Source organism: Podarcis muralis, chromosome 3 (assembly GCF_964188315.1).
Source record: "Podarcis muralis chromosome 3, rPodMur119.hap1.1, whole genome shotgun sequence".
Taxonomy (NCBI): Eukaryota; Metazoa; Chordata; class Lepidosauria; order Squamata; family Lacertidae; genus Podarcis; species Podarcis muralis.
In genome coordinates, this window is record NC_135657.1 from 88441098 (window position 1) to 88456635 (window position 15538).

At 40.5% G+C, this 15538-nt stretch overlaps 1 protein-coding gene across 35 annotated transcripts in view; it reads left to right on the top strand.

The window, feature by feature from the left end:
* Positions 1-15538, top strand: part of DST (dystonin) — a 301155-nt gene that overhangs the window by 217293 nt on the left and 68324 nt on the right. For all 35 annotated transcript variants that reach the window (XM_077926290.1, XM_077926284.1, XM_077926293.1 and 32 more), the window contains 2 exons: positions 14147-14308; positions 15135-15305. In XM_077926290.1, coding sequence (XP_077782416.1) covers positions 14147-14308; positions 15135-15305 — 333 coding nt within the window. The remainder of the gene's footprint in view (positions 1-14146; positions 14309-15134; positions 15306-15538) is intronic.

A 15538-nucleotide genomic window follows, 5' to 3' on the forward strand; every position in this document is an offset into this window, starting at 1 on the left:
GTCTGGACCCACCATTGTGTACATTTCACAAGCTCTTTAAGAGCTCTTTTGCAAACCCTTTGACTGAGGGTAGCTGATGGCTGTTAGCAGATCTCTCTGCTACTGTGATGATAGTGGTTGTGCTACTACCATTTGTTTTTCTGTATTGTTTTACTGGCCTTTTTTTAAAAAAAGAAATGTGACAGGCTTTCCTTGCCATATAACAATGCAAGGTATCCCCCAGATAAATATGGGATGAACAGGCGTTTGAGAATTTCCTCTGTCTTTCTCCACCACATCCTTGAAAGGGGATCAATGATATCCCTGAGGAGCTGTAGTCTAAGCAATCTACTGGCCTGTTCAGGCTTTCTTTTTGTAATTTGCAGTAAGAATTGGAACAATTATGTTATCTTTTTGGGTAAAGTTTGTAATTATTACTTCATTTTATAAAGTATATGGATCAGTTAGAACAAGAGACAAAAAATAAAAGATGAAAAACAAAACTATAAAATAGTAATGTAGAATGAGTTAAAATAACAAAGTAAAGACTTTCAACTTTACCAGATCATCTATAGTTGCAGATTTGCCAGGTTGTCTTGAAAATTATGGTGCCGCTGTATATGTCATAAAGCAATGCCAAATCATATCAAAAGTGTAAGATTTGGGCTGTTTTCTATTGAGTTGCAATTACTATTCATGCTGTCAAGATCATATATAAGACTAGTTCTTTTGACAATATATATTTACATTGGTATCATCAAAAATATTCAGTAACATTAATTTTGGACAACAAACAATATTTTCTTTAGTGATATTTATCATTTCTCTCAAAATTAAATTAAATTTTGCACCAACTGACATTCCCGCTATAAATGATAATATGTGCCAAGTTTATTGCAAACCCTCTAACAGTCAGGTGATATAGAATAAAATATTTTTGACATTTGCAAAGGCTTGCAACACCATCTGTGTAACATTTTTAAATTTTCCCTAAGGAAACCAGAAACAGATTTTTAGGGTCATGATGCCCAAGTTTTATTCCAGTCCTTGGGAATAATTTGTGTGCCAATATCCAGTTCCCATATCTTTTTAAGGGGTGGCATAGATCCATAAGTTACATTGAGCAATGTAGAGTACAGTTTAGAAACTAATCCTTTCTCCCCTCTACCCATTGTGCTTAATAATTTTTCAGATGCTGTTAAGGGTCTTAGAGCTTGTGTTTTTACATGTTCTTTTTAAAATAAAACTATGAAATTAATTAAAATAAACCCAGTTTGTGTTAAGTTAAGTCTTCTTTCTCTCTGACAGTTTTCACATTTTTTTCTTAATTTCACAAGTAAATGCTGCACTTTTTTGGTTTAGACTGCAACAAGCTCTTTCTGTGTCTGATTATGTTTTGGGAACTTCTGACTCGGAGAACTGGTGTTTCAATACGTGCGTGTGTATTGGGGTAAGGTAAAGGTAAAGGTACCCCTGCCCATACGGGCCAGTCTTGACAGACTCTAGGGTTGTGCGCCCATCTCACTCTATAGGCCGGGGGCCAGCGCTGTCCGCAGACACTTCCGGGTCACGTGGCCAGCGTGACAAGCTGCATCTGGCGAGCCAGCGCAGCACACGGAACACCGTTTACCTTCCCGCTAGTAAGCGGTACCTATTTATCTACTTGCACCCGGGGGTGCTTTCGAACTGCTAGGTTGGCAGGCGCTGGGACCGAGCAACGGGAGCGCACCCCGCCGTGGGGATTCGAACCGCCGACCTTTCGATCGGCAAGTCCTAATCGCTGAGGCTTTAACCCACAGCACCACCCGCGTCCCCTGTGTATTGGGGTACTGTATATTTATTTATTTATTTATTATTTGTTACATTGTATATCCCACCTTGCCTCCAAAGAGATCAAGGCAGCATAAAGCTTCCCCCCTCTCCATTACCCTCACAACAGTCCTGTAGGCTAGGCTGAGAATTGGTGACTAGCCCAAGGTCACCCAGTGAGCTTCATGACCAAGTGGGGATTTGAAGCTTGTTCTCCCATGGCCTAGCATGACACTCTGATTTATTTGTTTATTTATGAAAATACTCAGCATGTTCATTCCATGTACATTTTATCTAGAACATCTTTGGGTTGTATTCACTTAGTCATGCTTAGAGTAGACCCACTGGAAACGAGCAGGACTTAAATCATTTCTAAAGTCCTGTTGATTTCAATGGATCTACTCTAAGCACGACTAAGTCTGGATCCAATTTGCTTGGCAGAATGTGTTCATCACATGCAACAATGCATTTTGGCAACAGTCGCACACAGAGCTTCACAAATCCCTGTTGTTGGACTACAAAGATTAGTCTATTTCTTTGTCTTTAGCATCCGATTCAGGTTATGTGAGGACAACTTGAATGGGTTTAATAGCACACTTCTGAAGGTCCTTTTGGAAGGACCTCTCTTTTTCTTGAAGATATGCACCTATGTTTGCAAGAAGAAGAAAAACAGAGCTTTGTATTATTATTTCTATGAACCATTCTGTGAATGGTTACAATTGGGTGGGGGTGGGAACCAATGGCTAAAATGTTTTGATTAAATTGATCTTTTAATCTACTCCTTGATGATACCTGATGGGTACTTTTATATGTTTTACTACAAATACTGTGTGTTTAAAATTTTGTTTTCCCTCTCTGATTTTTTTTTTGGGGGGGGAGGGGGTTATTGGGTTGTTCTTGTGTTTATTTTGATTATGTATTTTGCGTTTTTATATTGTGATTTTACCCTGTGAACCCCCTGAGACCTGTGGGTATAGGGCATTATATTAATTAATTAATTAATTAATTAATTTTATTATTCCTGATAATCCGTATTATCTATTTTTATATATTTAAATGAGTTTTATACCATGCTTCATTTACAAAGAGGAATATGAAAAGTGGTTCACATTATCCACTTTATCCATTAATAAGCCAACAGTCAACCACAAAATTGTAGATTTTTCTCACAGTATATGCCTTTTGAGATGATGGTGTGGGCTTCTTTCAGACAGTGACCTGGTTTTCATGCCACACTAAGACAAACCATGTCTTAGTGCAAGTGTGCAGCTCCTGGAGAGGAGATAATGGTCATCTTGCTGCTCCTCAGTTGTTTTGCTGCTGCACCAGACTGAGCTAAGCCATGCCATCTTAACTTGGGCTTGTGGCATGTCTCTCTCCAGCATAATCATGATCTGTAACCAAGGTATTTCCTGTGGACGACCACCATTTGAGGCAGATACCTAGCTTTTTGGTCTCCATTCCTTGTTTTAGCAGTAGACTCCAGTGAGGGGTTGAGGGTATTGTCTATAAATGCACCATCTCCTGGGACACGCTATCAGAGGGTCTGCACCTGGTGCTTGGCCAAAGAAGCAGACTGGAGATGCTGCTGGTCTATCAACTACCCTGTTGCCCAGCAGCATGCCTGATCAAGCTGGTCAAGGTAGTCTCTGGACTACTTCAATATCCATTAGAGGCTGCCACTGTACTGGCTGAGCTCAAGACTTAAGGCCTTCATTACAACCATGCAGCTCTCTCAAATGGTCATTGGTCCAACACATCATTTAGGAGACACCCTTGATGTAGTCTTTGCCCCAAATGACCTGAGGGATGGACTGAGGTTGGGTGTGGAAGTGCACTGCTTTGTCATGGTCCAATCATTTCCTGGTATAGTCCAGATTGGTAGCAACAATTTCCTGACTGGGAGCTGCCATTAGAAGTTTTGTGGCCAGGTACCATAAGTATGCTGGTGTCACTCAGCCATAACATCTGAATTAGGAACAATTGTGCATGCCTTGGAACAGTGCCTGGACCCAGTTTTAGCTTATTGTTTTTACTTGTTTTGAATGTTTTAAATATTCGTTTTTAGTGAATTTTTTTACTGTTATTGTTACTGGGTTATTCTTTTTGTAAACCGCTTGGAGGTTTTATTATAACCAACGGTATATAAATGTTGTGAAATAAACAAACGAATATACATGATGTGCAAAGCAGACCACTAAGTAATAGTAAAGTAACAAAGTTCAAGTGGTAGTCCCAAGCTCATTGGAGGAAGGGAATAGCAAATTGGAATTGTGACTAGTGACTCTGCTTTGAAATCATTACCAAGAACGGTGGTCCATAGGCATATATTTTTTACAATTAACAGCTGTCAGTCCACTTTTAACGAGTATTGCTTTTGGGTAGCTGAGAAGAAGATTGTCTGCTTGTAGTTCTTATATCTTATCTATCGGTATTTACATAGAGAAAAGAGGATTTTGTTTTGTATTCAGAAATCCTACCCAAGAACAAATCTTCCAGTGTTTCCAATCAAAGCTCCATTTTCAGTTACTTACAGTAGCTGGCATATTGTATTTCATGGTGTTTCTCTTTCATTCTCTCACTTTCATTCAGTTTTATTGTAGACCTTTGTGCTTTAAAGAAAGTACGCATTGAATGAACGTGGGCAAAAGAAAAATTCAGCAGATGAACTTGCTTTACTTGGGTTACACCATGCCCATTTCCTCACAAAGAGCCAACCAGCTAAGATGATCCTGAAAAACAAAAGCCCTTGTTTAGTTTGTATTTTGCTGAACATTTTAATGAGCTACTTCATGCTAGGGTGGGGTTGTGGGGAAGCAGCGTTCAATCTCTGCCACGTAATTACAATCCTCGAAATGTCTGCAAAATATTTCAGCCATAAACCTGCCACACTCTTTATTTATTCTTTTATTTATTAAAGCACATGGATTTATGTCAGTTTCTATCACTGAATGGCTCATTAAATCCCCTCCCCCATTTAGACCATTACTAGATGCGGAAAGGGTCGTTTCAGTATATTTCCACTGTTCAGATATATGTCAAGAGGTGCCTTCTAATTGCGCTTCATAGGAGATCTGGGCCCGGATGAATATTCCAGTTGATGAGCTTGAACTAATATTTAAATTGGTTTATGTCGGTGTCGTAGATGGTGGCCTCTTACCTTGTTGATTGAATCAGTGTAGTGTGTTAACTTTTCCCTGAAGTACAGTGGTGCCTCGCAAGACGAAATTAATTCGTTCCGCGAGTTTTGTTGTCTTGCGATTTTTTTCGTCTTGCGAAGCACGGTGTCGGAAAAGTTTTGGAAAAGCTTCAAAAATCACCAAAGTCTTCAAAAACCTCAAAAAAGGCTACCACACTGCGTGCTATGAGTTGCTCCTCAAAGTCAAGTCGCAACTGTATTAACGGTGTTAAGAAAAAGGAAACAAACTTGCAAGATGTTTCCGTCTTGCGAAGCAAGCCCATAGGGAAAATCGTCTTGCGAAGCAGCTCAAAAAACAAAAAAACCCTTTCGTCTTGCGAGTTTTCCGTCTTGCGAGGCATTCGTCTTGCGAGGTACCACTGTATGTGGTTTCTTTTCACAGGCGCCTTCAAAAGTAAAATTATATTTTGTCGCTGCATCAACTTCAATATTTGCATCCATTTTGCAGCTTAAATATAAAATGAAAAAAGAATAATAATTTATTATCACTACATTAAAGAAAAAACTCAGCATATATTTGGGGTGGCTGTCTGCATACAGACCTTATCCTTTGTCCAGAGCCCTCTGTGTATTCTAATGCTCACATGGAGCTCCTTTACAGATGGTCTTCCCCATTCATTTAAATGGAAGGAGTAGCTGCGTGTGTCAGTTCAGGTGCTGCCTTGGACATGTACAGTGCCTGTTCAACAAATCCATGCTCAGCTGACTATAAATACATTCTGGGTTGGGAGTGACAGACCTCCTTCAAAGGAGGGTCTTAAGGTTCATTGTCATTCCAGTACTGACCCATTTTGCTTCTTGAAGCCCAGATAGCGTCTCCTGCCCCCCAACTAGAGCCACTGCTTTGAAAACACTTGCTGTACTTTACTTGGGAATATCCTTTGTGGCACACAATAAGATTTTCTTTGGAGTAGTGAATATGTATGGCAATGGACTGCCAGAAACTTCATTCCTGTCTGCGACTATCCCTTATAGTGCTGCCTTCCCAAGGGAGGGGAACTTTTTCTGCAGTAGTTTATTTATATGGTTTGTTGTGACTGCAGCTTGTGGTATGAAACATTGTCTTTTTAGTGGGACATGATTGTTGTTAACAACGTGGGCATTTTTATATGTAGATATGCCTGCCAACCTAGCAGTTCGAAAGCACTCCCGGGTGCAAGTAGATAAATAGGGACCGCTTACTAGCGGGAAGGTAAACGGCGTTTCCGTGTGCAGCTCTGGCTCGCCAGAGCAGCAATTTCACGCTGGCCACGTGACCCGGAAGTGTCTCCGGACAGCGCTGGCCCCCAGCCTCTTGAGTGAGATTGGCGCACAACCCTAGAGTCTGTCAAGACTGGCCCGTACGGGCAGGGGTACCTTTACCTTTACCTTTATGCTGGTATACATATGGCAAATAAATTAACAATCCACCAGCCTTTAGAAATGAGCTGCTCTCCTTGCTCTGTATTATTTTTACTCTTTTTAGTGCTTTAGCTATTTATTTTATTGCAAATCTAATATGCCTTCCATCTGAATAGATCCAGAAACAAATAAGTAAAACTACTCATGCTATTACCTCAATATAGTGTGGTTTTTAGGAGTACTGTATTGGGTGAGATTTTTGAAAAGTTGCAGCACTTCTTTGCATGTTAGGATTTGCAGTTGTCTGAGAGCCAGGAAGTGTAAAAAAATATCAAGCAAATCCCTTTTCATTGGATTAACTGGATTGTGAATGAAGAATGCATTCTGTAGTCATTCAGAGAGACCAATTTGCCGGCTAAATCCCTAATTATAGAATATAATGTACATGTGTTACAAATATAGAGCAAAGGATGCAATCCTATGGAGATTTTTCATGGGGCTTGCTCAGAAGTAAGATCTGGCTGTTAATTAAAATTGATTTATGGTGATGGTGGAAAGTAATTCAATTTGATTGAATTCTTATTATACAGCTGGTTAGTTTAGTTTATAATGCTACATACCATTAAAAGTGACCATCCACTATATTCAGATTCCTGTTAATCTGCATAATTTGTAAGTACTGGATTATTCTTTTTGTTATGAAGCAGAATAAGTGCAGTTTGTCAGTGTTTTAGAAGGGTCCTGGGTAGTCTGGTCCATATTTGTATGGTGTCAGGTTACCCGGTTAAGCAATATGTACTAAATTTTTGACATTTTGAACTAATTAGCACCGGTTTTTCCATTCTGCTTGTGAGCCACCACCCACCCACCCACCCACCCTCTTTTCCTCCAGAATTAGAGAGCACAGACTCCGAGATGCAGGAGTGCTGCAGACAGGAACTTGCTCCTTTGTGCACCTCCCCCTGAAAAGGCTCAGCCGCGTTCAGAGACAAGACAAACAGTAAAAGTGAAAGATGGCTAAGTAAAGTCATGTGGGGCAGGAAGCGTAAGGGGGAAGAGCTAAGAGGTCAGGCACCTCCTAATGCTCGGTTGGAATAATACTCAGGGAACGAATGCGATAGGAGCAGATGTTGCCTAAAGAATAGCAAAGGGCGTTTCTTTTAAGCTCACTATTGGGAGGGATGCCTGTCAGACCATAAGAAACCAGGGAGAGCCGGAAAGCTTATCAGCTGCGCTGGGCAGGACATGTGAGCGTTTATTGTTGTGAGCTCTTTTTAATGCCTTCTTCGCTACAGCTGCGCTTCAAGACGGAGATGAAAACAGTGACCACGCTCTTGTAGCCACCGTTTATACAAAAAAAAAGTCCTGCTGAATTTAAACAGAATGTGAATCTGTTGTGCCTTTGTGCCGGAGTGGAGGAAGAAACGCTCTAGTTTCCTGCTGTGTTGCCTTAAAACAGGACAACTTTCAAGGAATGTGTTCTGCGAGTGAAACTGGGAGAAAAGTTTCTTTTTCTACTAATTCTGTTCCGTTGCTTTTTTGTACTATTATTATTTCATTGGTCTGGCTCCTCAGAAAACTGTTGTGTTTCCCATGGAACTTCTGAACGCGCCGCAGAGAAGCTTTAAGGAAGCAAGGAATAAACTGCCTTTTGAATCGAGGTTATTTATAGCTGCTGCCAAAAAAGGGGGAAAGCTTCTGCTTTTATTATTATTATTATTACAACTCTGGATGTACCTTTGTTTTTCCTGAAGCCTTTCTCTGTGCCTTGGTCTCCACAGTCCACAGCTCTTCTGGTTTGTTTTTCTTCAAAAGCGTCCACAACATGGCTTATTTATAAAGGAGATGGAATTCTGCAAGCCATTTAAATGGATTACAGTTAATCTGTCACCTCCTGAATATAGTGTGCTGCCTGCTATAATGCTGATTCATTTTGAAGACTTAATCTGGAGATTTAAGACACACATTTTGACCTAAAAATTGAAATGGAATGCTATGTGGGAAGTTCTGAGTCTTTTGAGCCACTTAAAGATTTTCCTGGGGTTTGGGGGTTTGTACATTTTGTTGGTGTCTTTGTGCGTTGAGTTAGTATTTTAAAATATTAAAAGGTGTGGGGTTTTTTTGTTTCCCCTCTCCCCACCCCCTTCAGCTCAAGCACTTTATATTTTAGGGGCAAGGGGAGAAATGTTTTAAATCACAGCCAGGTAAACTTACACAGATGCACTGATTACGACCTTAACCGCCTCATAAATTATTTCCTGTGTTTTAGTATGTAAGCATCTTTCTGCTGAGGGCAAGTTTACTGTACTTTTTAAAAACTGCTTTTCTATTACTTTATTTTAAATTTTACTTTATGTGTGTTGCGTGTCTCCAATAAGGTAGCCTAGCAGCAGTGCTAGATCTGTTAATTCCTGCAGAAATGGGGAAGCCGCTGAGCAGGCCAGACTGTTTACGCCAGAATCCTCCTTGTGTAGGAAAAGGTGATGAAGAAGAAGAGGATATAAATATTGAGGACTGTTATGTTCCCCAGAGGTCAATCTATGACACAGTGCGGCTGAATGAACAGATTGACTCAGGTTCTAAAGGCAGCCTCTCCTCCAGGCATTTCTCAGATCGGACTTTGCCGTATAGTCATAGAACACTGGACCTTAGTACATTGTGCTCCAATGGTGCCCTCTCCTCCTCTAGTGTCTTTGAACTCAGAGGACGGGAAGCCAATAAGCTAGATGAAAAAATGATCTTTGATGCCCTTAAGCTGAACAGTGACATCATTCGAACAGCTGGCTTGCCCAAAGCAAAGTATCACACAGAAAAGAAAGAACATAGGAGGTCCTGGAGGATGCTTGTCCCACCAAATTTTGCAGACTATGCAAATAAAAGTGAGTGCTCACTTGCTGGGACTGTTGATGTGTCCGACTTAGCAGCAACAGGCCAGGTCAAATGTGGGACCAGTTCTCTAACTTCCGAAGAAGATGACTCTGGTCTGTGCAGTCCTCCAGCAGAAAGAGAAGAAAAACAAGATGTGCTAGAAGGGGAACAAACTCAGTTTAGGAGCATATCTTCCATAGACGATAATCAGTTCATAGGTAAATTTGGATCATTTTCTCCTACCATTTCTAGTAGTGAACATCAAATTTCATTGCTTACCTCCAGAAGTGCCCCTACCAGTGGACACTGTCGAGTAAAATTGCAGAATGCTTCACATATAGAGCAAGAATCTTTCTGGAACTATGAGGGCAACCAAGGGGAAGGAGATGGACATTGCAGTCCACTGACATATTTGAAAGAAGACCTCTTAGCACATCCAGCATGGCTCCAGGATGGTGAGAGGGAACATGATTTCACTTTAGACAAAGAGGAAGTGAGGAACAGCGCTGAAGTTAATGAGCCATTAGACACCCAAGACAGGATGATTGAAAAGGACCTCCTGGATATTGCAACTCAGGATATAGATATTTATGATGATGATGATGATGATGATGCAGCTTTACATGCTAGTGATACGGACTTAGTAAAATATGTGATTTTGCATGAAACTGAGGAAAGTAATATGGCCCATACAAGTGCAATAGAATTGTCCTGTCAGGCTTTAGAGGCTAATAATACCACATGCTGTCAAAAAGCAAATCCAATCAGCGCTGAATTCAGCTTTTGGACTACAGGCATGCAAATAGAACAAACCTTGGATACAGTGTGCAATGGCATGTTGTCTTATAAGGTAATTCCAAACTTAAATGCATTCTTTTCATGCTGCAGGGTGGGTTATTTTTTATTTTATAATTTTTTCTTCTGTAATTGCATCATGAATGCTTATGTTTAGATTTTGCTAATCTACCCAAAGAGCTCCTTTAGAATCATTTGCCCAACAAGTTATTAGAAGGCAGAAATTGGCGAGATGGTCACTTCAGTAAATTGATTAAGGGCAGTTTGTGACAGGGTTGATTGCTTCCAGCTGTTTGGTTGCATGGCTATTTATTGTCCAGATGGTGCCTGTTACCCTTTATTTGGAATGCTTCCACCAGGCATTGATGTTCAGCACCCCCTCCTCCCCTCCCCTCAAATTATGTTTCAAGCAGCCAATGCCATTCAAGGGCAGATAGGCCTTCCCTATTCAGATTTAACCAGATTTCAGCTGCAGCCATATACTGTACACACTTTCATGGGAGTAAGGCCCATTAAACCCAACGGGCATGCTTCTTCTGAGCTGACAAGTATAGGATTGCACTGTTCATCATAAAGGTATACACAACGATGCTCAGATTGCTGCGGTTTCCAAAGTACACAGATTAAAGGCTTGTTGCACGTACTGAAATTATTTCCTTGCATCTTCATGCCAAAAAGTAGTCCTAAAGTTGTAGGGGATTTTTTACAAGAGATCTTGTAACATTTACTGAGCGGTGAATGAAGTAAGGAAGTAGAAAACAGCTTTGTAATAAGCATGGGGAGCTTGTGAAGTCTTTAATTTAATTTTGTTCTTTTTGTTTTTGGTCACTCTGATCTGGTTGTGTCTTGAGTTATTTTAGGAGTTGTTGCTAAGCTGTTCTGGCAAACTCTAGCCTCAATTCCTACTTTTGTGAGTGGGTATGTGTATCTAAACAACAAATCAAGGGGAACAACTCGGTTTGGATTGCTATGGAATTGTCTTAAAAATATATGAACATCTGAAATAGAGGAGAGTTGGATTGAAGGACCGCGTTACTAGTTCCATGGGCCTAAACTGGAGCAGGACTTGTGTTTCTCACACAGCAACCTCAAACACAGGAAGCTTCTTTTGAAAGAGAGGGGAATTTCAAAAGTAGTTTATGGAACCTGGGGTGTGTACATGTGCCTGCCTGTTTGATTGCCAAAGATACTACTGAGCTAACACTTGGGTATGTGTAAATTAGCTTTTACATCCCAGCCCTTGTTTATTTCTCTAAAGTAAAGAGAACTTGCCCATATTATATATTATTTTGTGGGAAAGGTAAGACATGTTTGCTGTTTTCAACTACTTGGTTCCTCAGAACTCTGCTTTATAATGTCCCCCCCCCCCCCAACAAATCCCACAATGTCCTGCAAATAGGTAGTGCTATTGAGTGCAGCAAAAACAGCATTATACATGTGTGTGTGTGTGTGTGTGTGTGTGTGTGTGTGTTCCTGGTTGCTACTATGTAACACACCACCGTGTCTGAGGATTATTGCATGTAGTCTCAAACGTGTGTGGGCTGCCCATGTTCGGACTTAAGTTCCTCACTGCCTCTGCAAAACCCCCTTCTCCCGGTTATTCGAGTGGATTTAAGGCCTCGAGGAGAGATGGGTCATACACTGTCCTGTGTGTCAAATGTGCTTGCTGTGTGTTGAAGTGCTGGCTGCTGTTATGACGTAAACCTAGGTGTGAAAATGTGCTGTTTGCAGACTATCCTAGAAAATCTGGGTTTCTTACACAATGTGCATAGCAAGTTTCTTTTTTCCTACTAGTGTTGTGCTTGGCCATTTTGGTGTACAATTTATGTATCCCATCTTGGGGAGGCTTCTTATCATTTTTGTTTTCAATTATGTGAGCATAAAAATTACTTAGGGCTGATATTGAGGTACATCAACTATAAACATGCTTTATTTTCAGACTGTTCTAGGAATTTGGGTGTCCTGGGCTCCTTGAGTGTCTAGCTCCTAGGTTCTGAGGAATAACTTTAGCCATACTGAGGTACACTTGTAGTATCCCCATAACATTGCTTGTATTAAGGGAATGATGTTACTAGTGGCAGCTGAAATAGATATTCAGGATGTGAGCCATATTTGCTAGTAAAGCTATAATAATAAAGCTCAGTACAGTATTGCAGTACAATGGCTTCACAATATTTTGCTGACTATAGTGAAATTGCTGCCAAGGGACAGTGTCTGTAGTAGCAGTAGAAGAAGAAAAAGAAGATTTTTTGGGGGGGGGAGGGGAGGGAGTACTTAAAAGGTAAGAAGCTTTAAGACCACAGTTTGTATATCCTGGGTTCATAACCCACCAAAAGCATTTGATGCCTGTGGAATATTTTCTGTCACTAGCCTTTGCAAGTTCTCAAATGAACATCACTTAGGTTGGTGGATTGAGTTAACCTGCATTATGATATCATTATGTGAAGCATGCTTGAATTTCTTGCCAATGAAGACCGCCTGGGAAATAAAGGGACATGGTCCCCACTGTTTTTCAGTATCTTCTAAAACAATATAACCATTACTAGTCTTATCTAGAAGGTGAATGCTGGTGTGAATGCTCATCCTCCCAGGCCATTCCTGAGGTCCAGGCTCACCATGCTATAGTGGCCCCCAAATCGTTGGATAGCGCTTGCATTTCTCCACTGTGCAGTTAGGACTGGGGCAGGTCCCTTCCTGCATGTGCCCAGCATCTCACTGCTCACTTGGTCTGTAGGAGCCACACTGTCCAACACCAGCTCCTCCCATTAGAATTAAGAGCACTGCATCATTTTTAAATGACTATGCAAATCATTATGCACCACAGAAACATATGTTGAGCATATTCAGACGATTGATTAATTTCCTCACCAAACTTTAAGCATTTCCCTTGTCCACCGTTACTACTCGTACTTTCAAACTCTACTATATAGACTCTGGGCACTGTGTATTTGGTCTTTCAGAAAGGGTTTGACAAAGTACTTCACCAAAGACTCCTTAGTAAGCTTAATCGTGGAATAAAAGGAGAGGTCCTCCTACTGTTCTACAAATAATTAATTAACTAATTAAGGAACAGGAAGCAGACAGCAGGAATAAATGGGCAGTTCTCCCAATTAAGAGATCAGCATTGGGACATGGGCTTTTAAACTTGATTATAAATTATAAAAGTGAGCAATATAGTAGCTGAGGTTGCTGATGGTACCAAGTGGTTCAGGGTGGTTAAAACAAAAAGAGATTGCAAGGAGATCCAAAGTGATCTATCCAAATTGGCTGAATCATACTAGAACCCAGGACCATAGTATGAAGCTAAATGTTGGGAGATTCAGGACAGAACTTAAGAAAGAACTTCTTCATGCAGTGAATAGTTTTAACTTTGACAAAGAAGTAGTGGTGACCATTACTGTGATTGGCTTCAAAAAAGAATTAGACAAATTGATTGAAGATAGAGCTGTCAATGGCTGCTAGCTATGATGGCTATGCTCTCTCTGTTGGAAGAAGTATGCTTCTGTACGCCAGAGTCACAAGTCCTTTTTGCACTCAAGTCCTGCTTTCAAGCTTCCCACAGGCATCTGGTTGGCCACTGTGAGAACAAGATGTTGGTCTAGATGGGCATTTGGCGTGATCCATCAGGGCTCTTATGTTTTTATGGGCTACTTGTGTCTGCTGGCCATATGCAAAGGATAACTGTTTGCACAGAGTTGCATGGCCCCAAGAAGAATGGGCTATTGTGAACAGATATCTGAACAATTACTATCCACAATATGTCATCCTCTTCAGTTTGACATAGGTGTCCACAACGTGTACCTTTTGCTTTAAATATTGTTTGAGCATCTATATTAGGAAGATTCAGTATGGAGCACTATGTTTGTCTCTTCCTTCTAAATACAGTGTTTGTTTTTTTATGTAATAGCAGTTTCTTAACTCCTGTTTGGGTTAATGTGTATATAATTTACTCTGAGTTGTTTTGTGTTTACAACATTAAGAGCAATTTGACATGTACACTCTGTAGCTAAATACTGTCTTTCCACACTATGTTCATGACATGCTGTGTGATTTTACTACTGATACCTGCTCTGGTCGTCACTTATGCTCAGCATGTTCCAGACTTAATAATCTAAATGTGCCTTTGCCTTTCTTTCTTTTCCTTTTGATCTGAAGGTATTCGAGAAGGAAAAGGTTGAACCACTGCAGCTTAAGCAACAGGAGGTAAATTGGTTGGGTCAAGGCCTTATTCAGAGTGCTGCTAAAAATGCTAGTACTGAGAACCTTGAGCGTGATCTTGAGGATGTTAACACAAGATGGAAAACTCTCAACAAAAAGGTACGCTAGTTGTATTTGCACTCTTGTTTACCTTTCTAGTCTGCTGCTGTTTTTGTTTTGCTCTTATTTCTGATTTTCACTACAAAGTAGTACTACACATTATTGTAGTAGACTGCATAATAAAATGCACAAAATCCCCAGTCCAGAACTCCATGTGTGCTCTGGTGCTCATGTAGAGCTCCTACAGAAGCAGACTACCCTTTGTCACATGGGTACCCTGTCATTTTAATGTCTATGGAAAGAAACCTGTAGAAAGTCAAAAGCCTAAAGGAAATAGAGGATTGCAAAACATAATTCATGGTGCTTTCTGTGTCATGCTGATTGAAGCAAAATGCCTACTCAACTGTCTTCAGCCCTATTTAGGGAAGTTTTTAATAACTGATGCTTTAATGCATTTTTAATCTTTTGTTGGGAGCTGCCCAGAGTGGCTGGGGAAACCCAGCCAGATGGGCGGGGTATAAATAAAAAATTAATATTATATTATATTATATTAATGTCCAAATAAAGATGCGTGCATTCAAGAGGCACATGAAGTACTTAGGCTTCCCTGGGGATTATCCCTAGGCAGGTCTACCTCACACTTTGTGCACCTATGACCTGCTGGTACAAAATGTTGTATTGTTCATACCTGTATTAAGACAATTTTAAATATTTGCTGAAGTGCACAGAATGTCACTCAAGTCAGTGAAGAGCTTCATAGTTTAGGAGTTGCTAGCCTTAAATTGTTCTTATTTTCCCTAGGGGTTGTTTGATTGACTGGAAAGATGGAAAGAGGTGTTGTGGGAAGAGGATAATATTTACAATGTTTTTTTTGTTTGTTTGTTAGGTTGCCCAAAGAGCAGCTCAGTTGCAAGAGGCACTGCTCCACTGTGGGAGGTTTCAAGATGCTGTCGAATCTATCCTTAGCTGGCTTATTGACACAGAAGACCTTGTGGCTAATCAGAAGCCTCCATCTGCTGAGTTCAAAGTTGTGAAGGCCCAAATACAGGAACAGAAAGTGAGTGGAAGTTATTTATCTATCTTTAGATTAATTATATTTTCTCTGTAACCTGCTCAGTGGGGTATTTTAAACTGTTTTCAAAGCTGTGTTTTAATGTTGTAACCCACCCGGGGCCTTAGGATGAATAGTGGGTAATTAATAACAGTAATAACATGTGGTGGCCTGGATAACAGTGTGGCTGAGTATGTATTAGACATGTGCTATAAGAGGTGCAGTTGCAAAAGAACTTG